At 46.2% G+C, this 27,958-nt stretch overlaps 1 protein-coding gene across 1 annotated transcript in view; it reads right to left on the bottom strand.

The window, feature by feature from the left end:
* Positions 1-27,958, bottom strand: part of LOC138473469 (deleted in malignant brain tumors 1 protein-like) — a 376,653-nt gene that overhangs the window by 137,732 nt on the left and 210,963 nt on the right. The window contains exon 4 of the mRNA XM_069612115.1: positions 18,974-19,279. Coding sequence (XP_069468216.1) covers positions 18,974-19,279 — 306 coding nt within the window. The remainder of the gene's footprint in view (positions 1-18,973; positions 19,280-27,958) is intronic.

Here is a 27,958-nt window from a genome sequence, read left to right as displayed (position 1 = left end):
TATACTTTGATACCAAAGCTCTGGTCAGTGTTTGCTTGTGCTATTGTGTCTGAGTGCCTATTGTGTATACTTTGCATACTGCCTAACTCTTCTTGAGGGAAGTCTGACTGCTCAGCCACAGCTACCAGGTAAATCTGGGTGGTACAGACTGCTACCAAGTGGGTTTACTGCTAACACCTGTAGTCCTAAATCCTTTGCATTGTTCCCAAAGGGAACTGCACAGGTTTCTGCCTAACACTGGTGTACAGCGGTGGGATTTGTATTGAGTATACATTTTAGTGGGTTTAGGATACCTTAGTGCAACTAACCACAAAGCTTAGCACTGAAAAAGTAATCTTTCTAACATGTTAACTATGGAAAGTTATAGTCAAGAGTCCCTTGCTACAAAAACTGCTGATTGTTTAAGAGTTCTCTGTAAGCATAAGAATCTCCTGACTAGAGGCAAGAAAATGTAGCTAATAGAAAGGTTGTTAGCTAACCAAAGCCTGGATGATGGTTCAGAGGAACCTACCACTTCAGCAACTGTAGATAACTGTATTGAGATTGAAACTGAACAAAATGTTGATGATCTTGAGGAAGAGTCAGAAGAGGAGGGTGAGGCTGCTGTGACTGTCCCCCCTAGGCCTCTGTCTGCTCTACCTGCTATACCTACTGGGCCTTTACCAGGTCCCACCTTTAGTCCTCAATACTTTGAACTGGAGAGAATGAAACTAGAATTGGAGTATAAGAAACTTAATGCTCAAACTGAAAAAGAACTAAGGCTAAGGGAAATGGAGCTCAAGCATGAGCTAGAAATGAAGACATTGTCTGTTGAAAATGCTTCTCTCTCTGGCTCCTCTAGAAGTTCCAGTCCTAAAAGACCCCGGAAGCCTAAAGAATTGGTTGGTATGTATGAGCCTAAGTTGGATGTGTTGGATTGGTTGTCTCTGTTTGAATATAATCATGGGCTCCAGAACATCACAGGAAATGACTTACTCACCTGGTTGTTCTCTAGGCTCCCCCCTGTTGCAACTGATGTGGTAATGGAGTTGGGGGATGAGGATAGGAAAGAGTATGAATGTGTGAAACTAGCTCTGATAGCTAGATTTGGGAAGACCCCTTCCCAGTATCTTAAGAGGTTTAGAACCCTCAAAAAGCATGATGGTACCCCTTGGGCTACCTGGGTGAGTGAAGGGTTGAAAAACTTAGAGGGATGGATTAAGGGTTACAAGGTGAACACTTATGAAGGTATGAAAAATATTTTTATGTTGGAGTCAATTTATGATGCCTGCTCTCCTGAGCTCAGACAGCACTTGGCTGATTCAAAGGAATTAGATTCCAGAAAGCTAGCTAAGGCTGCGGACTTGTGGGTTGCCAACAGGGCCACTCACAAGGATTCTGGGGTAACTCAGAAGAAGGATGAGGGGAAACAGCCTAAAAAGGACTCCAAAGAGAATTCTAATACTGTAAATTCCAAAGAGGGCCCCAAACAAAACCATAAGGGTAAGCCACAAGGGAAACCAACTCAGGCTAGTGTACCTTCGGGTGCAAAACCAGAAGGAGGTCAGAACAAGCCTCCATTCCAGCGAGCCTTTGGCTCATGCTATGTTTGTAAGGCCACTGACCATGTGAAAGGAGATCCCAGATGCAAAGGTAAACTTCCAGGGATCCAGCTTGCCTCCTTAGCCTTCGCTCCAGAGGAGGAAGTCCCAATGGCAAGTGGAAGCTTTCTACTGCTGGCTGATGAACCCAATGGTGTCTCAGCCAGTGTTTCTTTAGTCTCTCTGGGGTTGTGGGAACAACAGAATTTAGATGTGTATAATTCTATCCCAGATAATACTAAAGAGTATTATAAAGACAGTGTCCAGGTGAATGGTCAGGAGACTCCTGCCATTAGGGACACTGGGGCCAGCATAAGTGTGGTGGATGAATCATTTTTCAAGGCAGAGGATGTTGCTAAGGCACCCAAATGCCTCACCAAGTTAGCTGGAGGGCCTGTGCAGATGTGTCCCCAGTTACCAGTTCTCATCCAGTGTAATGTTATGGCTGTAAAGATACCTGTCAGTGTACAATGTGAAGTACCAGGTAGGGTTCTGTTGGGTAATGACCTGAAAGCTCTTGGAGTTGTGTCACATACCCCCAGACCTCCTAGTAAAGGGTTACAGGAGCTCACAAAACCTGCAAGGGAGAAAACCCTGCGAGGGTTATCTCAGGAGATGATGACAGAGATCACTCCTCTCCCACTGGAGCAACTTACTGCAGTAACTACCAGATCAGGAGCAAAGGGGCAACCCAAGACTCCTAGAAAAAAGCCAGCAGCAAGCACTCCAGTGCTTCCAACAAGGACTTCCCCTCGGTTGTCCACAGTTACACCTGTAACTCCACCTCCAGCTGAGGCTGAGAGGGAGATACAACCCTGTGTGGTTGAACTATACTCTGAAGAAGAGCTAGTAGGAGGCCAAGAACATATTGGAGATCTGGACCCTGAGGACCATCCTGGGCTGCAGTCTTTACTGGCAGAAGGTGGGCCCAGCAGGGCAGCTTTTCGTAAGGGACAAAGAGAATGTCCAACTCTGGAGGGTCTCCGCTACCAGGCAGCTTCTCAGGCTGATGGGCAAGAGCCTGGGACGTATAGGTTGCACTGGGAAGATGGCCTCTTCTACAGTGAACCAACTGAGTCTGAAACTGGAGACTACAAGCACCTTGTAGTACCTCATCAAAACAGACAACAGTTCTTGCACTTAGCACACGAGATTCCTTTGGCTGGTCACTTGAGTTTCAAGAAGACCAAGGAAAGGCTCTCACTCTACTTCTATTGGCCAAAAATGGGGGCTGAAGTAGATAAGTTTTGCAAGAGCTGCCATACCTGCCAAACTTCTGGTAAGGTTGGCTCCAAGAATGTGGCAAATGAGTGCCTCTCCCAGTTGTGGGAGTCCCATTTGAGAGGGTAGGGATTGACATTGTTGGTCCCCTTGATCCCCCAACCTCCTCAGGCAACAGGTTTATCCTTGTTGTAGTAGACCATTCTACTATGTACCCTGAGGCAATTCCTATGAGGACTGTTACAGCTCCGGCTGTGGCTAAGGCCCTCCTTGGTAATTTTACCAGGGTTGGGTTTCCTAAGGAAGTAATCTCCGACAGGGGGTCAAACTTTATGTCCCACTACATGAAATCCATGTGGAAAACCTGTGGAGTTACTTACAAGTTCTCAACCGCATACCACCCCCAGACAAATGAGTTGATAGAAAGGTTTAACAGAACCATGAAGAGCATGATAGGTGCTTTAGAGGAACCCCTGAAAAGAAAGTGGGACCTTCTACTGCCATGCCTTCTCTTTGCTTATAGAGAAGTCCCTCAGGAGGGAGTAGGTAATTCTCCCTTTGAACTTCTCTATGGCCATCCAGTCAGAGGTCCGTTGGCCCTGATTAAGGAGTGATTGGAAGGTGCTCCTCCCCTCAAGCGAGTCAGAGTGACTGACTATGTGATAGGTCTCCGGAGGAGAATGTCACACATGATGGCAGAAGCTAGTGATAACCTGAAAGCTGGACAAGCTTTGGTCAAGCATTGGCATGATCAAAAGGCTAACATGGTTGAGTTCACTCAAGACCAGCTAGTTCTTGTTATGCTCCCAAGAAGGCAGAGGGCCTTGCAAGACAAATGGATGGGACCCTTCAAAGTTGTGGGAAAACTTGTGGAGGTCAACTATCTGGTGGATCTGGGCAGACCCAGGGAATCTCCTAGAGTCTTCCACACCAACTGACTGAAAGCGTACGTCTCCAGACCTGAAGTAGGAGCCTTGCTTCTAGCTTCAGCAGCAGAGGAAGAAGAGAGTGAATCTCTCCCTGATCTGCTCAGAGGTGTACCTTTAGATGAGAAAATTGAGGAGTCAATCTCTCTTCAGATCTGACACCTGAGCAACAAGAGGAGTGCAAATCTATGTTAAATCAGTTTGCCTCCCTGTTCTCACTTTCACCAGGATTGACCCCTTGGGGACAGCATGAGATTCTCACTGGTGACTGTCTGCCAGTCAAAAGCAGAGGATACAGAATGTCAGAAAATGTAAGAACCCATATCAAAGGGGAGGTCAAGAAGATGCTTGATCTCGGGGTAATAGAGCCCTCTACTAGTCCATGGTCTAGCCCAGTTGTGTTAGTACCAAAGGCAGGATCCAAAGACTTGAGATTCTGTGTGGACTATAGAGCTCTGAATGCAGTCACTAAGACTGATGCCCAGCCTTTGCCAAGGAAAGATGAGTTGGTGGATAAACTTGGTGCAGCCAAGTACCTCAGCACATTTGACCTTACGTCAGGCTATTGGCAAATAGCCTTGACAGACCATGCCAAGGAGAAAACTGCATTTTCAACCCCAGTTGGCTTATACCAATTTAAGGTTATGCCTTTTGGACTGAAAAATGCATCTGCTACATTCCAAAGGATGGTGAATCAAGTTCTAGCTGGGATGGAGGACTTCTGCATGGCATACTTGGATGACATTGCAGTCTTCAGCCACTCCTGGGAGGAACATGTGAACCACCTAGGACATGTTTTGCAGGCTCTTGAGCAGGCCAATTTGACAATCAAGGCAAGTAAATGCCAGATTGGTCAAAGTAAAGTGGTCTACCTTGGGCAAGAGGTAGGAGGTGGAGAAATAAGGCCTTTGCTCAGCAGAATTGAAGCTGTACAAAATTGGACAACACCTACTACTCAAACCCAGGTGAGAGCCTTCCTAGGCCTCACTGGGTATTACAGGAATGTCATTGAGAACTAAGGGACCATAGCTTCTCCACTGAATGTAATCTCCTCTCCAAAATGCCCTAAAAAGGTCAAATGGAATGAGGAGTGCAATCAGGCCTTTGAAAAACTAAAGAAAGCTCTTTGCCAAGCTCCAGTAATGAGAGCTCCTGACTACCACCAAACTTTCATTGTACAAACTGATGCTTCCAATGTAGGTATAGTGCAGTTCTAAGCCAACTGGATGAGAAGGGTAGGGAGCACCCCATTTGCTTCATCAGCCGCAAGCTGAAGGATCCTGAGACAAGGTGGGCAACAATCGAAAGAGAATGCTTTGCTATTGTGTGGGCACTGAAGAAGTTTAGGCCATACTTGTATGGTTCTACTTTTGTCATTCAGACTGACCACCAACCCTTGAGATGGTTAATGCAAATGAAGGGAGAAAATCCAAAACTATTGAGATGGTCAATCTGCCTGCAAGGGTTTGATTTCACCATTGAGCACAGGTCAGGGTGTCACCATCAAAATGCTGATGGACTCTCTAGGATGTATGTCATCGACTAGAGGTATGAGGTTCATCCAGGAGTGGATTCAATCCTCCTGTCCCTTAGTCTGGGGGTGGGGTGGGTGAGTGTTAGGGAGAATTCTCTGTTTAGGCTGAATTTCCTAACCTAGTGAGTCCCCCAGCAGCTTTGCTGGATTTTTGGGGTTTATTTTTTTCTCCTGCCAAGAGTGAGACTCTTACCCGCACTCTTGGACATGATTTGAGTGTGTTCCTTTGACTCTAGATGTGTTTAATGGGCTATGGGGTCTTTTACTCCATAGGGCTTCTTTTGTTTTTGTGATGTGTGTTACACAGCACCCTCAGTGCAGTAACACAGGGGTGTCATAGTGACCCCCCAGTATAGACTCCATACCCTGGGACTGACTACTGTCTCCAAGGGCATGTAAAGTCACCATTGACTTTACTAGTCTTGAATTCTGAACAGAACCAGTACAAACCATCATATTGTGGATGTACTGGCCAGGGCAATTCGATTGCCCCGGGGTCTGTTAGTCGAGGGGGCACGTCTCCATCCCCCCTGATCGAGGTTTGGCTGGTGGCAGTGGATACTACTTTTTATATTCAACCGCAAATATTTCTCTATGGGATTTTCCCATTGTTCGAGGCTACTATCTTTATTTATTTAATTACGATAGCCTCGAAAATACTGCTAGTTTATTTATTTATTATTAATTCTCCAGTTGGTATTTTTTGCCAAAACTCGGTTCTAAAATGGCGTTTGTGTTCTCTTCTATGACTCCAACCCAAGTCGAGCCCTTAGTTCCACTTTTTGGCGGGCTTCTCCACAGAAGCCCTCCAAAGTGGTGCCACTCTGTCTGGGGTACTTAGGAGGGGTGGAGGGGGATTTAGGCACCCTGGACTGAGTTGCCTAGGCAACTCAAGTCACGCTCTGTCCTGATTGGCCCAAGTGGTGAGCCGGCCGGCTGACCACTTAGCATGTTTGAGTGATAGCTAGGCTGAGTGAATGGGGGTTTTCTGCATAAAAGCAGGGCTTTGTGTACTGGAACTTCAGAAGTCACCAAAGGACCTAAGAATCCGACGAGGGAGAAGCTGAGCCGACCTACCACGACGACACCACCGGTGGAGCCCTGCTGGACCGTCTCACCACTTTTCCCAACGACAGAAGAGATCTCCCGCCGGAGAGTCTTCTTCCTTTGACTGGTGGGGATAACCAGTTTCACCGTCTTTTCGCCTTCCCGACACATCTCGTGGCCGCCTTGCCTGTGCCAAGTCTTTTCGCCTTCCCGACGCATCTCGTGGCCGCCTTGCCTGTGCCAAGCACCCCGGCAACCGGAATACCACATTTTACCATGACCGCGAAATAAAGGGTAATACCTTTAACCGGAAAACTCCGCGGCTGGTTTCTTCCCTGGCAGTGCAACGACCTTCATCTTTCTTCCAAGTCGAGATCTTCTCTTCCCCTGGACGACGCCGAGACTTGCACCCGCTGCCAGGAACAACAGCCACCGCTGGAGGATCCTTCCCACTTAAGGTACTGTGTTCCGCCTGGCTTCCCTTGCCACCAACTGTACGGGGTAGATTTAGCCCCCGGCTTTCGAACCTGGGTTAGCCTGGGACACCCTGGCTAAACTTTTCTGAGCCTCTCTAAACTCTTTTCGAACTCTCTGCAAGACTTTCAAAGCCTAGTGTAACTGTGTGATCTTGGGCGCATTTGTGCTCTGCTCTCTCTAAGAGTGGGCCCAGCCTATGGACTTTGGCTCACAAGTGACTTTTGCTCTTCTGCCTTGCTAAAAGTGTTCCTAAATCTTAGAGTGGTGTATCTTCACATATTCTGCCTTTTTCCCTCCCTTTTTCATGAACTTATTGGAGTGCCATCTATAGTTAAGTGCTCACCTCTGTCTGGAAATAAGTGGTGTTAACTAAGACTTGTCTGATAAGGAATAAGGGTTGTATATATCATAATAGTAACTGTGTTTAGAGTGTTTTACAATAAGAGTGCTGGAGTGTTTCAAACAGTGTGTTTTAAATAAATAATTATATACTTTGATACCAAAGCTCTGGTCAGTGTTTGCTTGTGCTATTGTGTCTGAGTACCTATTGTGTATACTTTGCATACTGCCTAACTCTTCTTGAGTGAAGTCTGACTGCTCAGCCACAGCTACCAGGTAAATCTGGGTGGTACAGACTGCTACCAAGTGGGTTTACTGCTAACACCTGTAGTCCTAAATCTTTTGCAGTGTTCCCAAAGGGAACTGCACAGGTTTCTGCCTAACGGTCCCAACACCACTGTCACTAGTCCCATCAGGGAGCACTGCAAACTCAAACACCACTGTCACTAGTCCCACCAGGGAGCACTGCAAACTCAAACACCACTGTCACTAGTCCCACCAGGGAGCACTGCAAACTCAAACACCACTGTCACTAGTCCCACCAGGGAGCACTGCAAACTCAAACACCACTGTCGCTAGTCCCACCAGGGAGCACTGCAAACTCAAACACCACACTCCCTAGTCCCACCAGGGAGTACTGCAAACTCAAACACCACTATCACCGCTTCAAAATGATTATGTTTCAACTAAATACAATCCATGACCCAACCCCTGCCAACCTATCCTGTTGCCTACAACTACTATCCAGTCTGACTTCATCTATTTTACATGCTGCAGTTTGGGTAGTTCAGGGGGCCACAAACGCCAGTCTGTTTTAATCTATGGACATTATTGACGAGGCACAGTGGATGTACATAGCTTGTAGTCCATCCAATTTTATATGCTGAACGCTGCTGTAGGGGATCCAGTCCCATAAACATCCGGAGCTAGTATCTGACTGACAGGGGTCCATATCCCTTCGATGACCCAACGAGTTTGAAAGGAGCAGTGAGATTGTTGACAGCACCACATTTTATCAACATCAAAGGTATCATTGAGTGGGAATTGGTTATGCTAACCTTCCTGCATTAAAGCATGCCATTCTTGTAAGCATATACATGTCCTGCTGCTGGATATAGTGTACGTGTACATGTAGTGTGCTGGAGTTCCCTTAGGTGGAGTGACCCAATCTTTGGCTGACCTGTGTTAGGCAGAAACCTGTGCGGTTCCCTTAGGGACCACTGCAAAAGATTTAAGACTACAGGTGTTTGGCAGTAAAACCACTTGGTAGCAGTCTGTACCACACAGATTCACTTGGTAGCTGTAGCTGAGCAGTCAGACTTCCCTCAAGAAGAGTTAGGCAGTATGCAGAGTATACACAATAGGTACAGAGACACAGTAGCACAAACGAACACTGACCAGAGGTTTGGTGTAAGAGTATATAATTTATTTATTTAAAAACACACTTGTGATTTACACTAGCAAAGAAAACGAGGTAAGTAAATTCAGCACACAGTCACTATCATATATATACAACCCTATTCACTTATTAGGCAAGTCTTAGTGAGAAACACCACTTATTTTCAGACAGAGGTGAGCGCTTAACATAAGATGACACTCGAATAAGTTATAACGAAAGGGAGGGAAAAAGGCAGAGTTAAGGAAGCACACAAGTTTCAATACTTTTAAAAGAACCACAGTAAGGCAGGACAGACAGAGTTCTACTGGAGAGCCAGGAAGTCAATTGCAAGGCCCACTCTTGGAGAGAGCAAGCAGAAGGGGTCCAGGTTCACACAGTGGGGTTATGCCCAAAGTGTCTTGTAGATAGTTCGCACAAAAAGGATGAAATTAACGTCAGGAAAAGTTAGCTAGGTTTTCCCAGGCTAGCCCAGGTTATAAAGTCGAAGCTTTACTGTGACCCCGAATGATCTTTCGCAAGGGAAGCCAGGTGGGACACAGTACCTTAAGTGTGAAGGAAGCTCCAGCGGGGACAGTTGTTCCTGGCAGCAGGTGCAAGTCGGTGTTTCGTCCAGAGGAAGAAGAGGTCTCGCCGTGGAGGAAAGATGAAGGTCGTTGCACTGCCAGGGAAGAAACCAGCCGCAGAGTTCTCCGGTTAAAAGGTACTACCCTTCTCTTCGCGGTAGTGGTAAACCGTGGTGTTCCGGTTGCCAGGGTGCTTGGCACGGGCAAGGCGGCCACGAGATGCTCCAGGAAGGTGAAAAGAAGGTAAAACTGGTTATCCCCACCAGTCAAAGGAAGAAGACTCTCCGGGCTGGAGATCTCCTCTGTCGTCGGGAAAAGTGGTGAGACGGTTCAGCAGGGCTCCACTGGTGGTGTCGTCGTTGCAGGTCGGCACAGCTTCTCCCCCCTTGGATTCTTAGGTCCTGTGGCGTCTTCTGAAGTTCCAGTCACCAAAGCCCTGCTTTTATGCAGCACACCCCCATTCACTCAGCCTAGCTGTCAATCAAACATGCTAAGTGGTGAGCCGGCCGGCTCACCACTTGGGCCAATCACACAAGAGTGCGACTTGAGTTACCAAGGTAACTCGGTCCAGGGTGCCTAAACCCCCTCCCACACCCCCTGTGGTACCCAGACAGAGTGGCACCACTTTTGGAGGCTTCTGTGGAGAAGCCCGCCAAAATGTGGAACAAAGGGCTCGACTTGGGTTGGAGTCACAGAAGAGAACACAAACGCCATTTTAGAATCGAGTTCTGGCAAAATATACCAACCGGTGAATTAATAATAAATAAATAAACCGGCGGTATGTTCGAGGCTATAAGAATTAAATAATTAAAGTTGGTAGCCTCGAACAATGGGAAAATCTCATAGAGATATATTCGCGGTCGAATATAAAAAGTAGTATCCACTGCCACCAGCCAAAACACGATCAGGGGGGACTGAGACGTGCCCCCTTGAACAACAGACCCCGGGGCAATCGAATTGCCCCGACCAGTACGTCCACAATATGATTGTTTGTACTGGTTCTGTTCATAATTTGAAACTAGTAAAGCCAATGGTGAGTTTACATGCCCTGGGAGACAGTAGTCAGTCCCAGGGTATGGAGTCTATGTTGGGGGGTTGCTACGACACCCCTGGGTTACGGCACAGAGGGTGCTGTGTAACACACATAATAAAAACACAGGAGACCCTATGGAGTAAAAGACGCCATAGCCCATAAAACACATTGGCCCTCATTACGACCCTGGCGGAAATCGAAAAACGATGGCGGAAATGTAATACCGCCATCGAATACCGCTCGGTGCGATTATGACCCGTCACCGTAAAGTACGATGCCATCAGCGACACCGTAGTGAACGCCAACGCTAACTGCACCAAGTACGCGCACGCGCACCATGCAAAACCGTAATTACCACCATGGCGCAACGGAACGCGAATGCTGACCCTAGCGGACATTTACTTAACGCCATCAAGCATGGCGGAAAGTACCATTCCGCCATGGTGAGAATTACGGCATCGTGAACCAACCGTAAATGGCCCTACTGAGTGCCTGTACACCACTCCCTGCCCACATTGCACAACACCTCGTAGGTGCAATGAAGTTACACAATGCAACCAGTGAAATGTACAAGTCACCCATGCATGCCAACGAACAAATGAATGTAGGGGCTCCAAGTGCCTTGTGAGTGGCCATCCATATTTGGCATGTCACCATTGCCGTACTGATGCAGCACAGGCACGTGAAGGTTCAAGTACAGCAATATGAACTGAAACATGAGACAAAACAACAACAGGCCCCCATCGCTTGACACCAGTGTAAGGCAACATTCAAAGCAGTATCCTGAGGGAGACTGCACCAGCCCTGTACTCTTGCCAGTAAACAAACCAACCATCAGCATAAGCATGTACCACACAAGTTGGCAGAGTGACTGAGCAGCCAGGCTCATCTCAAGAGGGGCCAATGGGAGCTGCAGGGCACAGATGGCACGAATACAGAAGCTATTCCAATGGACATGACCTCAGTCTCCCTCCAAGAAACGCACGCAAACACAGGCACCTGTGACCAGCCATTTTCTGATAATCACATCATTCCACCAATTCACCTGGCTGACCGGCATCTGTTACACAAAAGCTAATCCCCCGCCCCTGAGCATGACATCATTAAAACAGTCATAATGGCAGGCCCTATCCCTGACCTTACTGGGCTTCGTAGGCAAACGCGGCCAGTACAGTACCACGCAACTATACTCAGAAGCCGGAACCCAATGCAGATCTCCTCACAATACACCGCTCCACAAATAGGAATATGCTACATTACTTGCAAAGAATAACGCTACACGGTTGAAATCAGAATCAAATTTTAATGCACATCAAATTCACCAAGCCCATACAGCTATTAGGTCATAAACTCCAAAATATTTTTCATTACTGTGGGCTGCATCCGCAATAAATGACCAGCTTCTTCTTGTGTGACGCCCTGTTCCTTCATGGTACACAGGGGCTACATTCACGTTCAAAAAGGCAACATGGAAGCGCCGAGAACCGCAGGGCCGTCCCATTAGGTAGGCACTAGTCCAGCTGAAAGGTTGATATGTAGCTCCTAGCCACTAGTACTGCGTAAGGGCATGTGGCCCATTGGCGATCGTCCCATAAGATCGTAATGGTGCTCCACTGATTAACTCGAAGCAGCAGGTGCCGGGAGTAAAAGCCATCTGCAGGAGTGGCATACAGATGGCAGCGGCAAAAGGGGAGGAGATACCTGTCACCCAAATGAAATGAAAAAGAATAGCATGGGCATCAGAACTTCATTTGTATTACTCACTTCAATGATCACACTAAATCTACAGCCATATGCATGCTAGCCCACTCAAAAGGATTATTTCCACCCAAAAATCACTTGCGAATCATAACTATATAAATCGAGGTGAAAACACTATTACAAACGAGTGTTTGTGTGCATGCGTCTGTTAAGACAGAATCCATTAGATGGGATTAGTAACGTGCAGAGACACAAGTGTTTGAAGGCGCGTCGAGACAGGGAGGGTTCAACAAGGGCAGATAGACGATGGTCCCACTATGGCAGCTCTGCATCACATAGCGCAGGGGAAGGGGATAGATTCCGAAAAGCCATGTACATGGCAAACTCTCAATTAAATCATCTGTCCATGCATCCATACATCATTCCCTCATCCCGGTATGAAAACGCCTGATTATTTACTCACATCACATTTGAAATTTCCATTGAGTCTGTGCGTAATGCAGTCTGCAAAATCCACTGTGCTCCAGCCCGGAATTCTAGTGTTGTGAAGTAACATGTATTTGGGAACGTCCTGCCTTATCGTCCACTACGCTATTGCGCATCCCATACTATTCATATCAATCATTGCATTCTCGCCATGGCCCCTGTCCCAAGGACATTAAACAATAGAACGTTATATTTGCAGTCAGACCTGTGGGCGTCTCCTCGCCGCTAGCTGAAAACCGAAAGCGCTGTCCTTCGAATTCCTCATTTGCAACATCACGTCGATAAGGCATCTGTGACCGCTTGAAATCACAAATTCATCCATGTAGTGCGGCAGTGTGTGAAAATGGCAACTGGCTTCACTCACAAATGGGACGCCCCGCCCGTCGGTGAACCTCGGTACAGTGCTGCATGAGGGTCCACCGTTAATCGAGTACTACATTCCACTGACCCATCACAAATTTGTTCGCGACTGCAAAGATAGTATGTGAAACAATGGGACCATAGCAGAATGAACATATGAGCCAATATTTCACTGCCATCGGGATTAAATACATGATTGTAATAGCAAAATGCCATTCGTCACATTGCAGCGTTGTGTGCGGGACGTGCTCGCCCAAAGGGGATTGCAGCTGGCGGCACAGGTGGAATGAATCACCACAGGTGGAGGCTATACAGCCTGAAAACACATAAATTGCACACCCAACCCCCACCCACAACCACACCCACTCCAAAATGCTACCGGCAGGACTAGCGATGTTGGCCCTGGGGGACCTGATAGCACTGCAAGTACTACAACTTCAAGAAGAAGACGAACACCAACTACTACAACAACCGGCCGCACAGAGGAGACGCAGGAGGAGGAGGAGGGCAAGGCAGGGCCAGCAAGGGCCACCAGCACAGCCACTACCATCACGCAGGCAGCCCGCAATCCCACGCCTCCGAGCTCATCCGTTCAACCTCACTGCTGAGCAGATCCACACCCTCTACCGTTTGGACGGGGACACCATAACCGCCATTGTGAACATGACACACGCTGACCTTGTCAGCATGATAGATAGCCCAACCGCCATCCCACCCCTACTGAAGGTGGTGTCTGTACTCCACTTCCTGGCCACAGGCACCTACCAGCACACAGTCGGACAGTTGCATGGCATTTCACAGCCACTGTTGTCACGGACACTATCGCAAGTGCTCAATGCCCTCCTGAAGCACGCAGACGACTACATCTCTTTACCACGCTCGGAGCAGGAGATTACAAACACAAAAGTGGGATTCCATGCACTGGCCGGCATACCGGGTTGCATTGGTGCCATCGACTGCACCCATGTGGAATTGGTTGTCCCACATGCCATGGAGGCCCAGTACCGCAACCGGAAACAATATCATTCTCTTAATGTACAGATGGTGTGTGACTCCAACAGGATCTTTACACATTGTTGTGCCCGATTTCCTGCATCAACCCAGGATTCTATGGTCTTGAGGAACTCTACAATACCACGCTACATGGAGCGACACGCAGGGAACAGATCCTGGCTACTCGGTGAGTCTCATTTCATGCATGATAATGTGGGGTATGTGATGCGGCAATGACCTGACAGGAAGGGGGGGGATGCGTACGTAGCAATGTCATTCCACAAACATCCTTTATTGTCCACATACAGGTGATGCCGGGTATCCACTGAGGAGATGGCTCCTTACACCACTCCGGAACCCACAGAACCAGCATGAGGAGGACTACAACCATGCCCACTCACGTACCCGTGTAGTCATTGAACAGGCATTCGGCCTACTGAAGGCTCGTTTCCGCTGCCTCAGCAGGTCTGGCGGGGCACTCCTGTACCGCCATGAGAAGGTTGCAAAGATGGTCATGGCATGTGTCATGCTACACAACATGTGCGTACGTAGAAATGTGCCCATGCCCCCTGACGCAGAACTGCAAGCACCTGAAGATGGTCATGATGAGGGTGGGGATGTGGCAGCACCTCAAGGAGTCCGCGAGGCACAGGAGGCCCGTGAAGTTCATCAGAATGTCATAGATTCATGCTTCTAGCACTCACGCCTGGTGGCTGATACATGGACACGGGACTTGTGGCACTGTGTGTGTCTGGAACATGCACAATGTGGACTGTACGCCAATAAAGGCCTCGTACACAAAGATCAATGTCCACACATCTCATTGGATGATTATGTAATGTTTATAGCATATGTGAAATTATATTACACACCCCATCGACCCGCCACCCAAGAAAGCCCAACACCCCCCCTCCACCCTCCTACCTCCCCCCCGAACACCAGTGTCCAAAGATGCTCATTGTCAGTGGGCAGACGCTATTGCAAGCCCCCTCTCCGGGTATCAGGGGCACCCCTGCCTGTGGAGCGCAGGTTCCTCCCAGATCTACGTTGGGGGCTGCCCTGGACGGAACCTGCAACGGATGATGTCTCTGCCTGCTCACGTCCATGCATGTCCCTAAGGGTTTGTGAGAGCTCAGTGAGCACACGGCGCACAGCGGCAAGTTCACCACATACGTCTTTGGACGTCGCATGCAGTTCCCCCCTCAGGCTCTCGGTGCTTCTCTCCATTTGTACCCTTAGTGTCTCTGTACTTCTCTCCATTTGTGCCCTAAGTGTCTCAGTAGATGTTTCTATGACTGCCTTAGAACCCCCACATTCATCAGCATGCTCCTTGAGGAGCGTGGCCAGTTGCTGCTGTTGCACGATCACCTGGTCGAGGGACTGTTGCCTCTGCTGGGCCATGGCCATTTGCGGTGGTGTCACAGAGGGGCTGATCACCTCATGTTGCCTTGCCACAGGGCTTGTGGGGGATGGCCAGTAGTCGTCTTGTGGGTGCCCCTGCGTGGTATCCTCATGGTGTACGGGATGAAACAAACAGGGGGATTGAGACAGGTCATGGATGGGTCCTACATCGACAGCACCGTTTTCTGTGTCGGAGCATGCTGCCATTAATGCAGTGTCACCTATGGTGCTGCTGCCACCAGAAGCAGTGCCTTCTGTGGCATCCATTGGGGGGACCTGTGGTGCTGCTGTTGTGGGCATGCTGGCTGCTGGGGTGCCTGTTGAAGTCCCCTCCTGTGTGCTGCCACTTGCTTTGTGCTGCTGCTGTGTCTTGATCCGTGCAGCTGAGGTGGAGGGTCTTTGGCCGTTGGTCTTGGCCCTCTTTGCAGGTGTGCTGGTAGGGGTGTCCTGGAGCTCGTCGTTTGAATCGGACCCTGTGGTGGAGTAAAGGAGGGCGAGCGTTATTTATGGGTCTGTGGAAATTGGAATGGCAATGTATCACATGCATTGGGGTGGTACCTGAGGGTGTTTTGGGTCAGGGCCTTGGAGGTGGTTTCATTTTTGTGTGGATTGAGGATGCAGTTGTTTTGCAGCCTGCAGTTAGGGTGTGCATGCTGCACGTGTAGAGGGTGTTTTTAGGATTTTTAATTATTTATGTATTTAATGTGAGTTTTAAAGTGCGCTATCAGGCCAATGTATGTGGACGTTCTCCTGGACATGTGTTTCTGTTGCACTATGTGGACACATGGTACTTCACATGATTGGACATTGTGGATTTAGCATTGTTTTATTTGGCCCACCTACCTGATTCTTCGGATGTCTGCACTCCTTTCTCCATCCCTCCGACTCTATACTCTCCATTCCAATGGTGGAGGCACAGATTTCTTCCCAGGGGGTCAACTTGATGGGTGATTCTGATCCTCCCCCGGTAGCTGTGGCAATGTTACGGTTGGCTGATAGTATGCTCCGTACGCGTATCCGCAAGTCGTCCCATCGCTTTCTGCATTGCTGTGGGTTGCGGGGTGCGGTCCCCACCGCACTTACTCGCTGTGCCACCAGGGCCCATATGGCCTTCTTGTTCGCAAGTGCCGTCCTGGTCATTTGCGTCGAGAAGACGACGGCAGCATTCTCCTGGAGGGTCTCTGTGAGCACGGTGAGTTCCTCATGGGAGAAGTGGACCTGCCGCTTGCGGTCGCACGCTTTTTTAGCAACTTTTCCCATTTTGATTGTTTTAACTAGGGTGGCTTACGGGTTGGGATGTGTCTCAGGGTCGGATTTGTAATGGTTGTGTTGGGATTCTGATTTTGTAGGTGTACGGCGTGCTGTTTCCCGTTCCGGCCCCATGTTTTTACTTCCGTTTCCGTATATTTACGGTCACCGTATTTTGCGATTATTGCAGTACCAATGTCCAGGCATTGCGGTACCAGATTGCTGGGGAAAAGAGCCCACACAATAGAATTTGGAAGAGTAGCAAGGAACAGAGAAAGTTTTCTTACACTGCAATGCAATACAAAAACTGGAAACCTTGTCTCCTAAACTTCAGGCAAGAGCCTACCCTCCTTTATAGAGTTTATTGAGCTGACAAATTAACTTCTAATCACTATGAGCTCGCTCAGCCTTGTAAGGTCCATCAGTCCTGGGTCTCCCACAGAGAGAGATCTTCAACCAGCCCATCTTTTCTTTCTGGAACATCTGATGCATGTATTTAGTCACATGACACAAAGCTTCTTGAAATGTCCAGGAACAGCGGTAACCTTGAGGGCTATCTGCGAACTTACTATAATGCTTGCCATCTGTAGTTTTCCATCAGTCCAATATCCCACGCAAACTCCCCATTGTTAGAGCCCATGCCATCTCTTAGCACCAAGACTTTCAAATAATCCCTTCACTTCTCACCGTGCCAGCAGCCCTAGCGGCTGAGTCCCCATTCATCATGCCAGCAGCCTTAAAGGCTGAAGCCCATAGCATTGCCTGTTAGTGTCTCCGTTCATTTAAGTTTAATGTCCATGCTAAATTGGAAAGAACTAACAAAACAATGGAAAACATTTGCATTTCAACACTACCCATGACACCACACGTAATGTCATATATGACATCACTGATGATATCACAAATTATGCAAACATAACCCTCCTTAATCTAAGGGGGTCCCAGAAATGTATGTTATATTGATTTGTATGGTACGATTAACCACTTGCGATGGCACCAAGGCACTTCTGGGTTTGTGCATCTAGACATCTGCTGAGAAAACTGGGTGATGATGGCGGGACTCCACATGAAAGATGAAGCTTTAAAAAAAAAATGTGAATATATTGTGGGAGAGGATTCCATGAAGTAAAGGCGTGATATATATAAGTGTGTCTGCCCCATTTTTGGGAGATTCTTAGGGGGGGGAACCCAAGGAAGATGGTCATTGGCTGCCAGTAGCCTTCTCCTTGGGTAAATATATTGGTGGCCTCGCTTACTGGCCACATGAAAGTCTGTATGGACGACACTGCTTTTTCACAATAAGCTTACAATGGGGCCCTTGGTGTCAATTTTGATACTATCCCGTGAAGTCTCAGTATTTGTTTATTATAGATCGCAGCATAAACTGCATCGAAAACAATTGTATCAACCTGCATCGAAAACAATTGTATCAATGCCCACGGAAAACATGGCCTGTATTCCTGTTTCTTCCTATTAATTTCTGTTCATTTAATTCGCTTGTAAAAGTATACACCTCTCTGTTCCATCCCTCCAATGTAAGCATAGGTCCATTTAGTCTTCCACCCGTCCATTACTCAACTCACCAACCCGTCCATCTTTTAATTCTTCTATCCATCCATGCACTCATACTGCCATTTGTCTATACACCCATCGTACACTCTTCCCACTGTCAAGCGCCACGAACAGAAAGCCCAGGCTCCCCCTCCACCCCTTGGCAGCTCTGCACAGACCCATTTCTCACGGAAGCGATTGGCCATGTATTGTTGCAAATATTCAGTATCCTTCTCTCTTCCTCTGAGCTCATTGCCCTGCGTGTGACCGGAGCAAACCCTGGCCTACATGCTCATCCGTCACCACAAACCTGCCTGTGCCACCTCGACCCCCCCCTTTATAAGCTACAATTTACAGACCCTTTGCCTCTCCACTCTCATTGAATGTAACTGCTGGAAGACCCTTCGCCCCGGACCACCCTAAATGGCCCACCATATACCTAATCTTGTGTGATTGTATATCCTCCTCTAGACTAACATCCATCCATCCATCTATGAATCGTGAGGCACCGGGGAAAATAAATCACAGATCAGACCCTGTAGATAAGGCACCTGGGAGAATGGCCAAAGGTGCACTTGCCCCCATAAAGGCATGGATTAGAATGTGCATATATTGGTTCACATTTTATAGCCACCTCCATCTAAGTAATGGTTTCATGTCTAACATTACTCTTTGCATGTCAATGGTCATTGTGTAGTTTAGATTAGTTAGGATTGTGACACTTTGTGAACCAAGCCGGACCTTCACCCTGTGAAGATGAGCCCAGCGGACCCACATGCCAACTGACCACCCCAGCCACAGCAACCAATTGGAGCCTGACATCACCTACACTCCATACTGTGCTGTGTGGGCCAACCAACCGAAACTGTTATATTGTACTATATCTCGTTACATCACACATGACGATCTTTTGGTTCATAATGCGATGCCTGTGTATTGTTTGGCAGAGCGCTCTAAGGGCAGCAGAGTTTTCTGCATGCATATCTTTATCTATATAAAACTTTGTTCATCTTGCAATCCATCTCCTAGTCTCATTCCCTAGCGGGGTGCGTCCTTTATTTGGCTCATTTGGTATCGTGTTGGGACCAAGCGCCTTCAATGGGTCATGGAGTACCTGAACAGATGACCCCAGCATCCTCAAAATGGCCACAGTTCTGTACATTCCACCCATTGCTGGGACAGTCCCACAGGTGCAATTCTTGTCCGCCACAACGCACGTCATCCAGGAGAATGTGCCCCGTGCCTTCACCAAAAAAGGCATTTACTGGGGAGGTAATGGCAGCTCCACAGTCCAGCTGCCGGCACACCACCTGTGCATCTCTGTCATCCCAGCTGTCATCACACACCGTCCCCCAGGTTCCACTGTAGAAAACCTCAACACGGCCAGCACACCTCTGCCCTCCATTGACCAGGCGTATGTCTACAAGGTGATGAAATGTAAAGAAGGGTTTGACTGTTAGTAGGGTCAAGAAATTAAGGGCAGCACATTAGAGATAAAAAACGATATCTCACAGTTGGTGCCTTAGTTATGTCTCCACAAAGTAACAGCAGAAACTAGCATCTTTTGTACAATTAAAGTATCTGCTGTAACAACATAAAATAGACTTGTATAACACAGTGGATTTAATCACTTTCCTTGTCAGAGAGGAAATGTTGAACAGCAGCAGCACCCGGGAAGTCACCTGGCCAGCACTTGCTTCTTCTACTTGAGATGTGTACCAGCATATGGGTGCAATATTGGGTAAGAGAGGGACTGGGGTATGGCACAAGGTGGGGTATTAAATACAGTGGAAATGTACTGAAGCTTACTCTTCTAGCGTTAGAAGAAGCATGCTCTATTTCAAACATATAAAGACTGTATTCGTTCACATAGACAATTGTTGTTACAAAATGATGGTGAGATAATGCTCAATGTCCTGTTTATGTTTAATCATTTATATTGCGCGCCGAGGTACCCAAAGGCTTAAGGGCACAAACAAAATAAAGACCGAAAAATACAAACAAGTCTTACATAAAACAAGGAACAAACAACAGGGTAAATAAAACATCCAAGCACAAATACAAACAACAGCATGGGAAAACAAGGAGTAGTGGAGGACTAAAAAATCGGTTGTGCATAAGGAACGAAAAATAAAAGAGCCTCCCTAAACAGCGATGGGCATCAAATAATCAGATCACAGCTGGAGGATCCTCTAGGAAGATATCTACGCAATCTTAAGAATGCAGGTTAAGTACTAGACGCACAGCCCACTAGCACGCAGTCATTATTAGATTGCGAGCTCCAGTCTTTCAGATCCAGCCTACGGAGAATTCTCAAGTCCGATAATCTGACCACACCCAGCCCAGTTCTCTGTTTTAGCCAGGCTAGAACCTTATACTGCAAGGTTTCTTTAGTCTCCTGACCATTCACCTTGCTGATGTTAGTAATAATAACATTTCTCTGGTCCAGAACAAAGTCACATGTACTCATGTCGTCTACTTTGGGCATTTGAGACTTTCTTGCGCACAAGTACTGTGAAGATCCCAACTTGAGGGTGGCATTCATCGGTGTAGGTTGTTTGTTCACTTCTTGGCCCAATTTCTGAACGGATACTGGGATAGGAGCAAGTAGTTCTAGTGTGGGGCTGATAATGTCAATATTGGTGGTTTCAGTACTTTATTTATAGTCATGAGGGGCATACTGGGCACTGGGAATTCCCTGCTACAGGGGTCAGATTGTGAGGCCTCCGTCAAAATAACTCAAGAAATGTTGGACCATTGTTAATAGAACAAATAAGGTGCAATTTGAAGCTCAATGTCAAGGGTGACTGAAGCAGATTGGCGTGTGCACTGGACTGAAATGAACGCAGGATTTGCCTCAATTGTGAATCCAGGCAATACATTGGTTTGGGATCTTGCGTTTGAGAGAGAGGATATTGAGTGAATTATCACCAAGGCCTCAATTTCCAGAGATGCAGGTCCTAATGGACTAACTAATTTCATTTTAAAATTGAACAAAGAAATGTGGTACACTCTATTGACATTTCTTTTTAAAGACATTCTCAAGCAACAATCTATGCCGAATACTTGGAAGGGTTCAATAATTATACCGATTTATCAAAAAGGCAATTGTGAAAATCCTAGTAACTACCGACCGATAGCATGAACAGATGCTGATAGTAACATTATTGCTGCATTAGTTCTAGAAAAGTTTTAACTTTGGGCTACAGAAAGTGGTATTGTTTCCAAACTTCAAACTGGGTTTAGGAAGGGAATGGCCACAAATCTTAACGGTCTGATCCTTTCAGTGTTAAAGGATAGGGTATGGTCTACTAAATCTACCTCAAATACATCTTTATATGTGGCAATGATCGATTTTTCAAAATGTTTTTGATATGATCAATCATCAATGGTTTTGGAGAAAATTAAGGAAATGGAATATTCCTTTGCCACTGTTAGCTATCTTGGAATACATCCTTGAAAACACCATGATGAGGGTCAAATTGGAAGCCCCTGGTAGTTTGACAGATCCTTTTGCAACAATTAGAGGATTATGGCAGGGCTGCATATTAGCTCTGTGCCTCTTTAATCTGTCCTAGCTGACTTAGAAGAGGCCTTGAAGGATGTAGCGCTGATATCCCCAAAAATAGGAAGGCAATTACTCAATTGGTTGGCATGTGCTGATGATCTTGCCCTTCTTGATGGTACACAAATTGGTCTCCAAAGACTCTTGACGGCCCTTAGCACTTATGTAGTAATTAATAATTTGATCATTAATTACGACAAGTGCAATATAATGCTGTGGTTTATGGATGGCTTCCAAGTAGGTGCTACAAATTAGGTCCCTTGTCTCAGTTTCTTGGTCACCAAGCGTCCAAGTAAGGAAGCAGTGATTAAAAGAATCGAATATAAGATTGACCAACTAGTTCTTCAAATGAAGAAGATCCACTATCCATTTTATACATTTTCAATCAAACCACTGTTATGATACTATGTAGGCAAGGTTATCCAGAAGATTATGTACAGACTGGAGATTGAGCTATGGGCGTATGAGTTACACTGGGAAAGATATGAAGGCAGAATATGGAAAACGGTCCTGGGATTGCCCATGTCTTGTCCAATGGCTTCTCTGCGCTTTGAGATTGGACTCGGCTCACTTTTATTTTGGTTCCAATGGAGAGTGGTTTTGTTTATAGGTAAAATGTTGTTTCACTTAAGGGGATCACTGTATGAAGTTCTCCAAGAGTCTAATGAGACTTCAAACCTGCTGAATTCCATTAATTGTTTCACTATTGCTATGATGAGGCATTGTGGCAGGGACTTGTGGCAGAGAGTTGGTGGAGAATTCTTTAAGGGTTAAAAAAGCCATCAAAACTATGGACCAGATAAATACCATTTACCAAACTCTGAACTATAAAATACATACAACATGTGCACCAATAGATAAACATATGGGTCTTTTGCCCAAGTATCTAATTCAGTCACTGGGCCTCATTACGACCCAGGCGGTAAGTTACCGCCTGGGCCGTGACTTTACCACCATGGCGTAAACTACGTTTACGCCATGGTGGTTGGCGGACTTACCGCCCCATTCCGACCTAGGCGGGGCGGTAAGTCCCCAATCCCCATTTACCCTTCCCCATTCCCATTTTTGCCCCATAGGGCATAATGGGAGTGGGGAAGGCGTTAATTACGCCACCGTAAATTACGGTGGCGTAATTAACTCCATGGTCCCTTAGCGCCATGGATTTTAACACCTGCTAAAAGCAGGTGTTAAAAGCACCATGGCGCTAGGGGACCTCGTAATTGGCGGTAAGGGGTCGGCGCAGCTAACGCTGGCGTTAACCCCTTACTGCCAGGGTCGTAATGAGGCCCACTGTGTTTAACTCTCAGACAGCAATTCTTGCATTTTAGGCTAAATCTTTTACCTACGGAAGAGATTTTCTATATACGTCTAAGACTAAGAACTTAGGTGATAATATTTGTGATAACTGTAAGACTGATGGAGCTATTCAGAACTTGAAACATATTTTAGTTGAATGACCAATGTTGGTTGATATTAGAACTAAATTGCTTGGGTGTTTGTTTACATTAAGTAATGAAACATCTATAGAAGATGTATGTTATCGGATGAATGCAGGCAATGAAATCTTTTAATCTGCTGAAATGTTAAGAATGTTGTGAGACGGCTGGGGAGCTGAGCATAGACAGGTGGTCCAATGAGGTGGACAGGTGTGCGTCATTAGAGAGGCGGATCTACAAGGCCAGAGGAGGTCCTAGGAAATTTCAGAAAGTCTGGGGGAAATGGGTGGATGCTTGATGTTTCAAGTTTGTAAATAACCGGACTCCCAGTTGTCTTTAATGGAGTCCTTGGTGCACTCCCTTGGAAAAGGACTGGCTCCTTCCCTTATTCCGTAGATGTCACTCTTACGTTGCTAAGCACCAATCTGTGTATACACCTATTGTATGTCATGGGACTATGTTAGTTGTTTAACAATGTAATGTGTTCAAAAGAAATCAAATAAAAAGAGTTATTAAAAAAACAATGTTTTGAGAAAAAGGGATTATAAAAGATCCTGTATGAAATTGTTTCCCACTTCTCTTGATTTGTTAGTAAGAGTGTCATTTTAAATTTCTGATATATCGTTTTTCTCTTTTTTAATAATGATGATTTGATTGATTATGTGGTGTATTTTACTCTTATTGTAAATGATTGCCTTTTATCATGCTTTTGTGAAAGATCATGGTTTTGATCAAAACACAATAAAATAAAAAATAAAAATAATTGTTAAGTCTGTCAATTTCGGAATCATGCTATTAGGTAGAGTATCCTTCACGGGCAATATTAACAGTACCAAATCATCCTTTATGATGGAGTCAAGGCACTTTGCTAAGCCATCTTTAGTTATTTTGTCTCTGTCTGCAAATTTGCAGATGGGATTAACAGATTCCAGCGTAACTCCTTGATGCTAAAATTCTCTCTTTAATGTTTCAAAGTGCTTACACAGATGCAAGGAAGCAAGCTCTTTTGGTCACAAAGGAGCATACAAAAGGTAATTTAGCAGATAAACGGGAGGCAGTGAGCCTCTTATAATGGGGAGAGTGTAAGTGTCCTGATGACCGGGTCTGAGAAGGGGTATATTGGACAAATACTGGGAACAATACAGTGGACAAAATTAGGACAAGTAAGTATCAGTGGGTAGGAGGTCTAGCCAGCTAAGCATGAGCTGTGACCTCAAACTATTAAGTGCTAGTGTGTTGGGGGAAGAGAGGGAAGAGTCCGGTTACCAGTGAGGGAAGGTTTACAAAGGTTGGAGAGGGGAATCAAGAAGACATCCCAGAAGCGAGGAGGTGGGGTTTCAATTTGCTTTTGAATACACTGATGTGGACAGTGCTTCAAACTGAAGAGGGGAGGGAGTTCCAAGTAAGCAGAGCAAGAAGAGTAAGAGAGCGTAAGCGAGAGAAAACACAGAGTGGGCAAGAGGCCACACGAGTGGTGGAGGAGATAGAGCAAAGACTGCAAGAGGGGTTTGTAGGGGTTGATAGAAGAGGATAGATACAACAGTGCCCTAACATGGATGGATTAGACACTAGTGGGAGAAATTTGAATTTGAGCCCATCATGCTTAGTTAGCCTGCCAGCATGCTGGCGATAGGAGGTAGGGGTAAAGCGAAGGAGTTAAAAGAGAGTCCTTGAAGCAACGTTAATAATCTTGCTAAGGGGACAAAATGCATAATTTGGAAAACCAGGAGGATACTGGCATATTAGTCAATTTTAGAGAGAAGACAAAAGTGGTTAGGAGATGTTTGGTTGTTTTGAAGGGAAGGAGATGCCTTAGTTTGCTGATATTTAGGAGGCTGAGGTGAGCCGCTGTTGCAGTTTTAGAGATGAAAATAGAGAATATGCGTGTAGTGTCATAGATGATACCAAGATTTCTAGCTGAAGAAGAGTGGGGAAGAGTGTCAGGTGGCAACTGGATAGGCCGTGTGAGGAGAAGAGAGAGGATTTGGCAGGAAAGAAAAGCACCTCTGCTTTGGAGGAATTCACCATAAGTGTGTGTGAGGCGTTCCATAATTTAATAGCAGATAGGCAGCCAGAGATGTTGGTAGGTAGGTCTGTAGAGAGTTCAGGAAAAGAGAAAAGGATTCGGGTATCAGCTGTGAAGAACTGTCATGAGAACCCAAAGGAGATAACTGCCCAGAGAGCAGAAGTGTACAGCGTGCATAGAAGGGGACCCAAGACAGAACCTTCTGGAACACCCACAGTAAGAGCAGTGGGTTTAGAGGTGTTGTTGTTCCAGGGAACAGAGAATTGATGAGTTGCCAGGTAGGACCCGATCCAGGCAAGTGCAAGCTGAGAGAGAATATTAAGGAGGTCAAAATGATCAACAGTATCAAAGGCAGCAGATACATCGAACAAGAGGATTAGGATAGAGGGGCAATAGGTTTGACGAGCAGAGGTTCAAGTGGATCTGAAGGGGCGCAGGAGAAGTAACCCTTCATCACAAGTGAAAGGATTTCCTCAGTGTTGGTATGTTATGTTAAAGAATATTTATACCATGCATTGTCACCGCCAGAGTTGTCCCCTGGCACTCTGGCAGATCTGAAAAGCAAGAGGGTACGTCAGTAGTACTGAGCGAGAGAAAAGAGCAAGAGAGCTACAATGTGCTGTTGACAGCTTCAGTTTGGTTTACACCGTCCGCTGAGCTAAGTTGTGTTTTTCGGTTGGTAGCCACTGTGTGCTGTTGTTCGAGGCTACGTGTGGTTTGTTTTGTTGTTGTGGTGTAGTGAAGTGCGTGCAGTTTGTTGTGCTTTAGAGGTAAGGTTGTGTTTAGTTCAGAGTTTGAGAGGTTTACGCACAGAGGGGTGAGTTTGTGCACTCCTATATCTTCAAAGTGTTTTTTGAGCAAATCACTTCTACTTCTTTACACGGATGCAATCTTGTGTTGCCAATAATTTCCTTATTGTTGAGAATCTTGTGGATATGCTTCACCCAGCTGTGCTTTTCCAGCTTCTCTTCGTTTTCATAAAATACATATGATTTTAAACCTCAGGTGTTCACCTTAATCCATGAAAAAATATGGAGACACTCCTCCAACATGTCTTGCATGAGTACTTTTCTTCATCAAGACATGTTAGAGTAGTGTCCCCGTGCACAAACTGGAGAGGATCCTCAAGTATGAGAGATTATACCTACACCGTGTTGAAGTTAGTTGTCCTGATGAAGGCTTCTTGGACCTAGTGAACGTGGTCGTTGATGTTAGGCACAGTCCCCCTAAGAGGCTAGAAACACAGTGTGTTGACTTATGGGCTGACACAGTCCGTGATAGGTCACCCCCCTGCTTCATTAATATGATATGATATGATAGGTTATTTATAACGTGCCTAATACCCAGAGGTTTCTAAGTGCGGACCGAACCTGTGGTGCTCTGTGTCGTCTTGCTTCCAAGGCAAGCATGTTGCCCCTGAGCTATCCTCCCAAGACATTGAAATGACTGCTTGTTATATATATATATATATATATATATATATATATATATATATATATATATATATATATATATATATATATATATATATATATATATATATAGACCTTACTGTACTACAAAATTGAGAGGACAGATATTTTGGAAATACATCTAATAGGACTATTTGACTGGATATAACAAGCTGTCTGTTATTCTCTCTTTAGATCATAGACGGCTGATAAATCCTTAATTATGGGTATTTTGTGACAATTTTACTAACCTCTCACTACTGTCTAAGTGTAGACATGGTCTATATGCTTTTAGATGTATGTATATATGTATGTAATTTGTTGTACAATGTATATTGTTTCGTCACCTTGTGTGGATGTTCGGAATACAGTATATTAAATTGCTCTTCTATACTTCTCTGACTATGTGTACTGGTGACTGATACCCTTCAGTAGTGCCAAAGCTCTAGTCCATGAACCTACGTGAGTAAGGGTGGGGTATCCCGTTTCCTTGGGTTGTGTCTTGATTGCCTCTTGCTGTAAAATGCAGGGAGAGATTGCAGACGTTGTGCTTTAGTTCCTGTTAAATACTTCAAACCTGGAAGCTGCTGACAAATTGACCACTGGAGCTGAAACAGGCAAGGAAGAAGTAACAACAACTGTAGCAATTTCCAGTGACCGGATGTCATGAATGCTGGACATATTACCTCTGGACCTCTGGACCTGGAACAACATCTTCACGCAGAACGAGTTATGCTCATAGAACTGCTAGACCGTTCTATTCTAAATGGAGATTGTTTGATGCACTGCCGGGAAAACGACGTCTGCATTATTCACGTCGTTAAATTCACGTGATTCAGGTTAGTCACGTGTGTTTTGGCAGTACGTTCATAAGCAGCGTGGATACATCGCTCGCTGCTTCTGATTGAACCAATATGGCGTTTGGTAGCTGAAACCCTTGATCTGCGTCCTCGCATTATCTTCAGTTACTTCCTTGGCTTATTCGGCGTGTTTTCTTCCACACACGATTTCCTGGAGCTGCTGTCTGGAAGTCATAGGTTGGCCGCACTGTCTGCGTGCTCTTCAGTCGCGTGTTTTCTGACACGCGGGTTCCTGATTTCTTCGCATGCTGCTTTCCTGACTACGTGAAGTTGGTTGCGTGTAAATCCCACGCGGATGCTGTTTCCATGCGCAGCTGTCCTGGGCTGCGTGTACTTTGTTCACGGGTAATACACACGCAGACTTTGGAACTCTTCAGGTACGACTGCTCTGACTGTGTGCACTTCTGTTTGCGTATCGCACGCGGTCTACTCTACTCTTTACATGCTAAGGTCCTAGTTGCGTGTCCTTGTGTTGCGTGTGAATCCTCACGCTTGCAAGAGCGGCTGTCCCGGCTGTGTGAACTCTGTCGCGTGTACTTTGGACGCTATCCTGTGGTGCACCAACCCGGTATCTAGCGTGAGCCTCGTGCCATTCGGGATAAGTCTCCCTTACTAACCTTCCCCTCCTTTTCATTGTTTCAACTCCTGGATTTCTTCAGAGACTTTGGTGGAGACTTCAGTTCTATGCCCACAGGTCAGTTTTTTTAATTAGTGATATTGCTGTTCTATAGTTAGTTGATTTGGGACAGTTTCTCATGATA

Source organism: Ambystoma mexicanum, chromosome 8, assembly GCF_040938575.1.
Source record: "Ambystoma mexicanum isolate Mex_15411 chromosome 8, UKY_AmexF1_1, whole genome shotgun sequence".
NCBI classification, from domain to species: Eukaryota; Metazoa; Chordata; class Amphibia; order Caudata; family Ambystomatidae; genus Ambystoma; species Ambystoma mexicanum.
The sequence above is the reverse complement of the archived record's forward strand: the minus strand, read 5'-3'. Positions and strand labels throughout refer to the sequence as shown.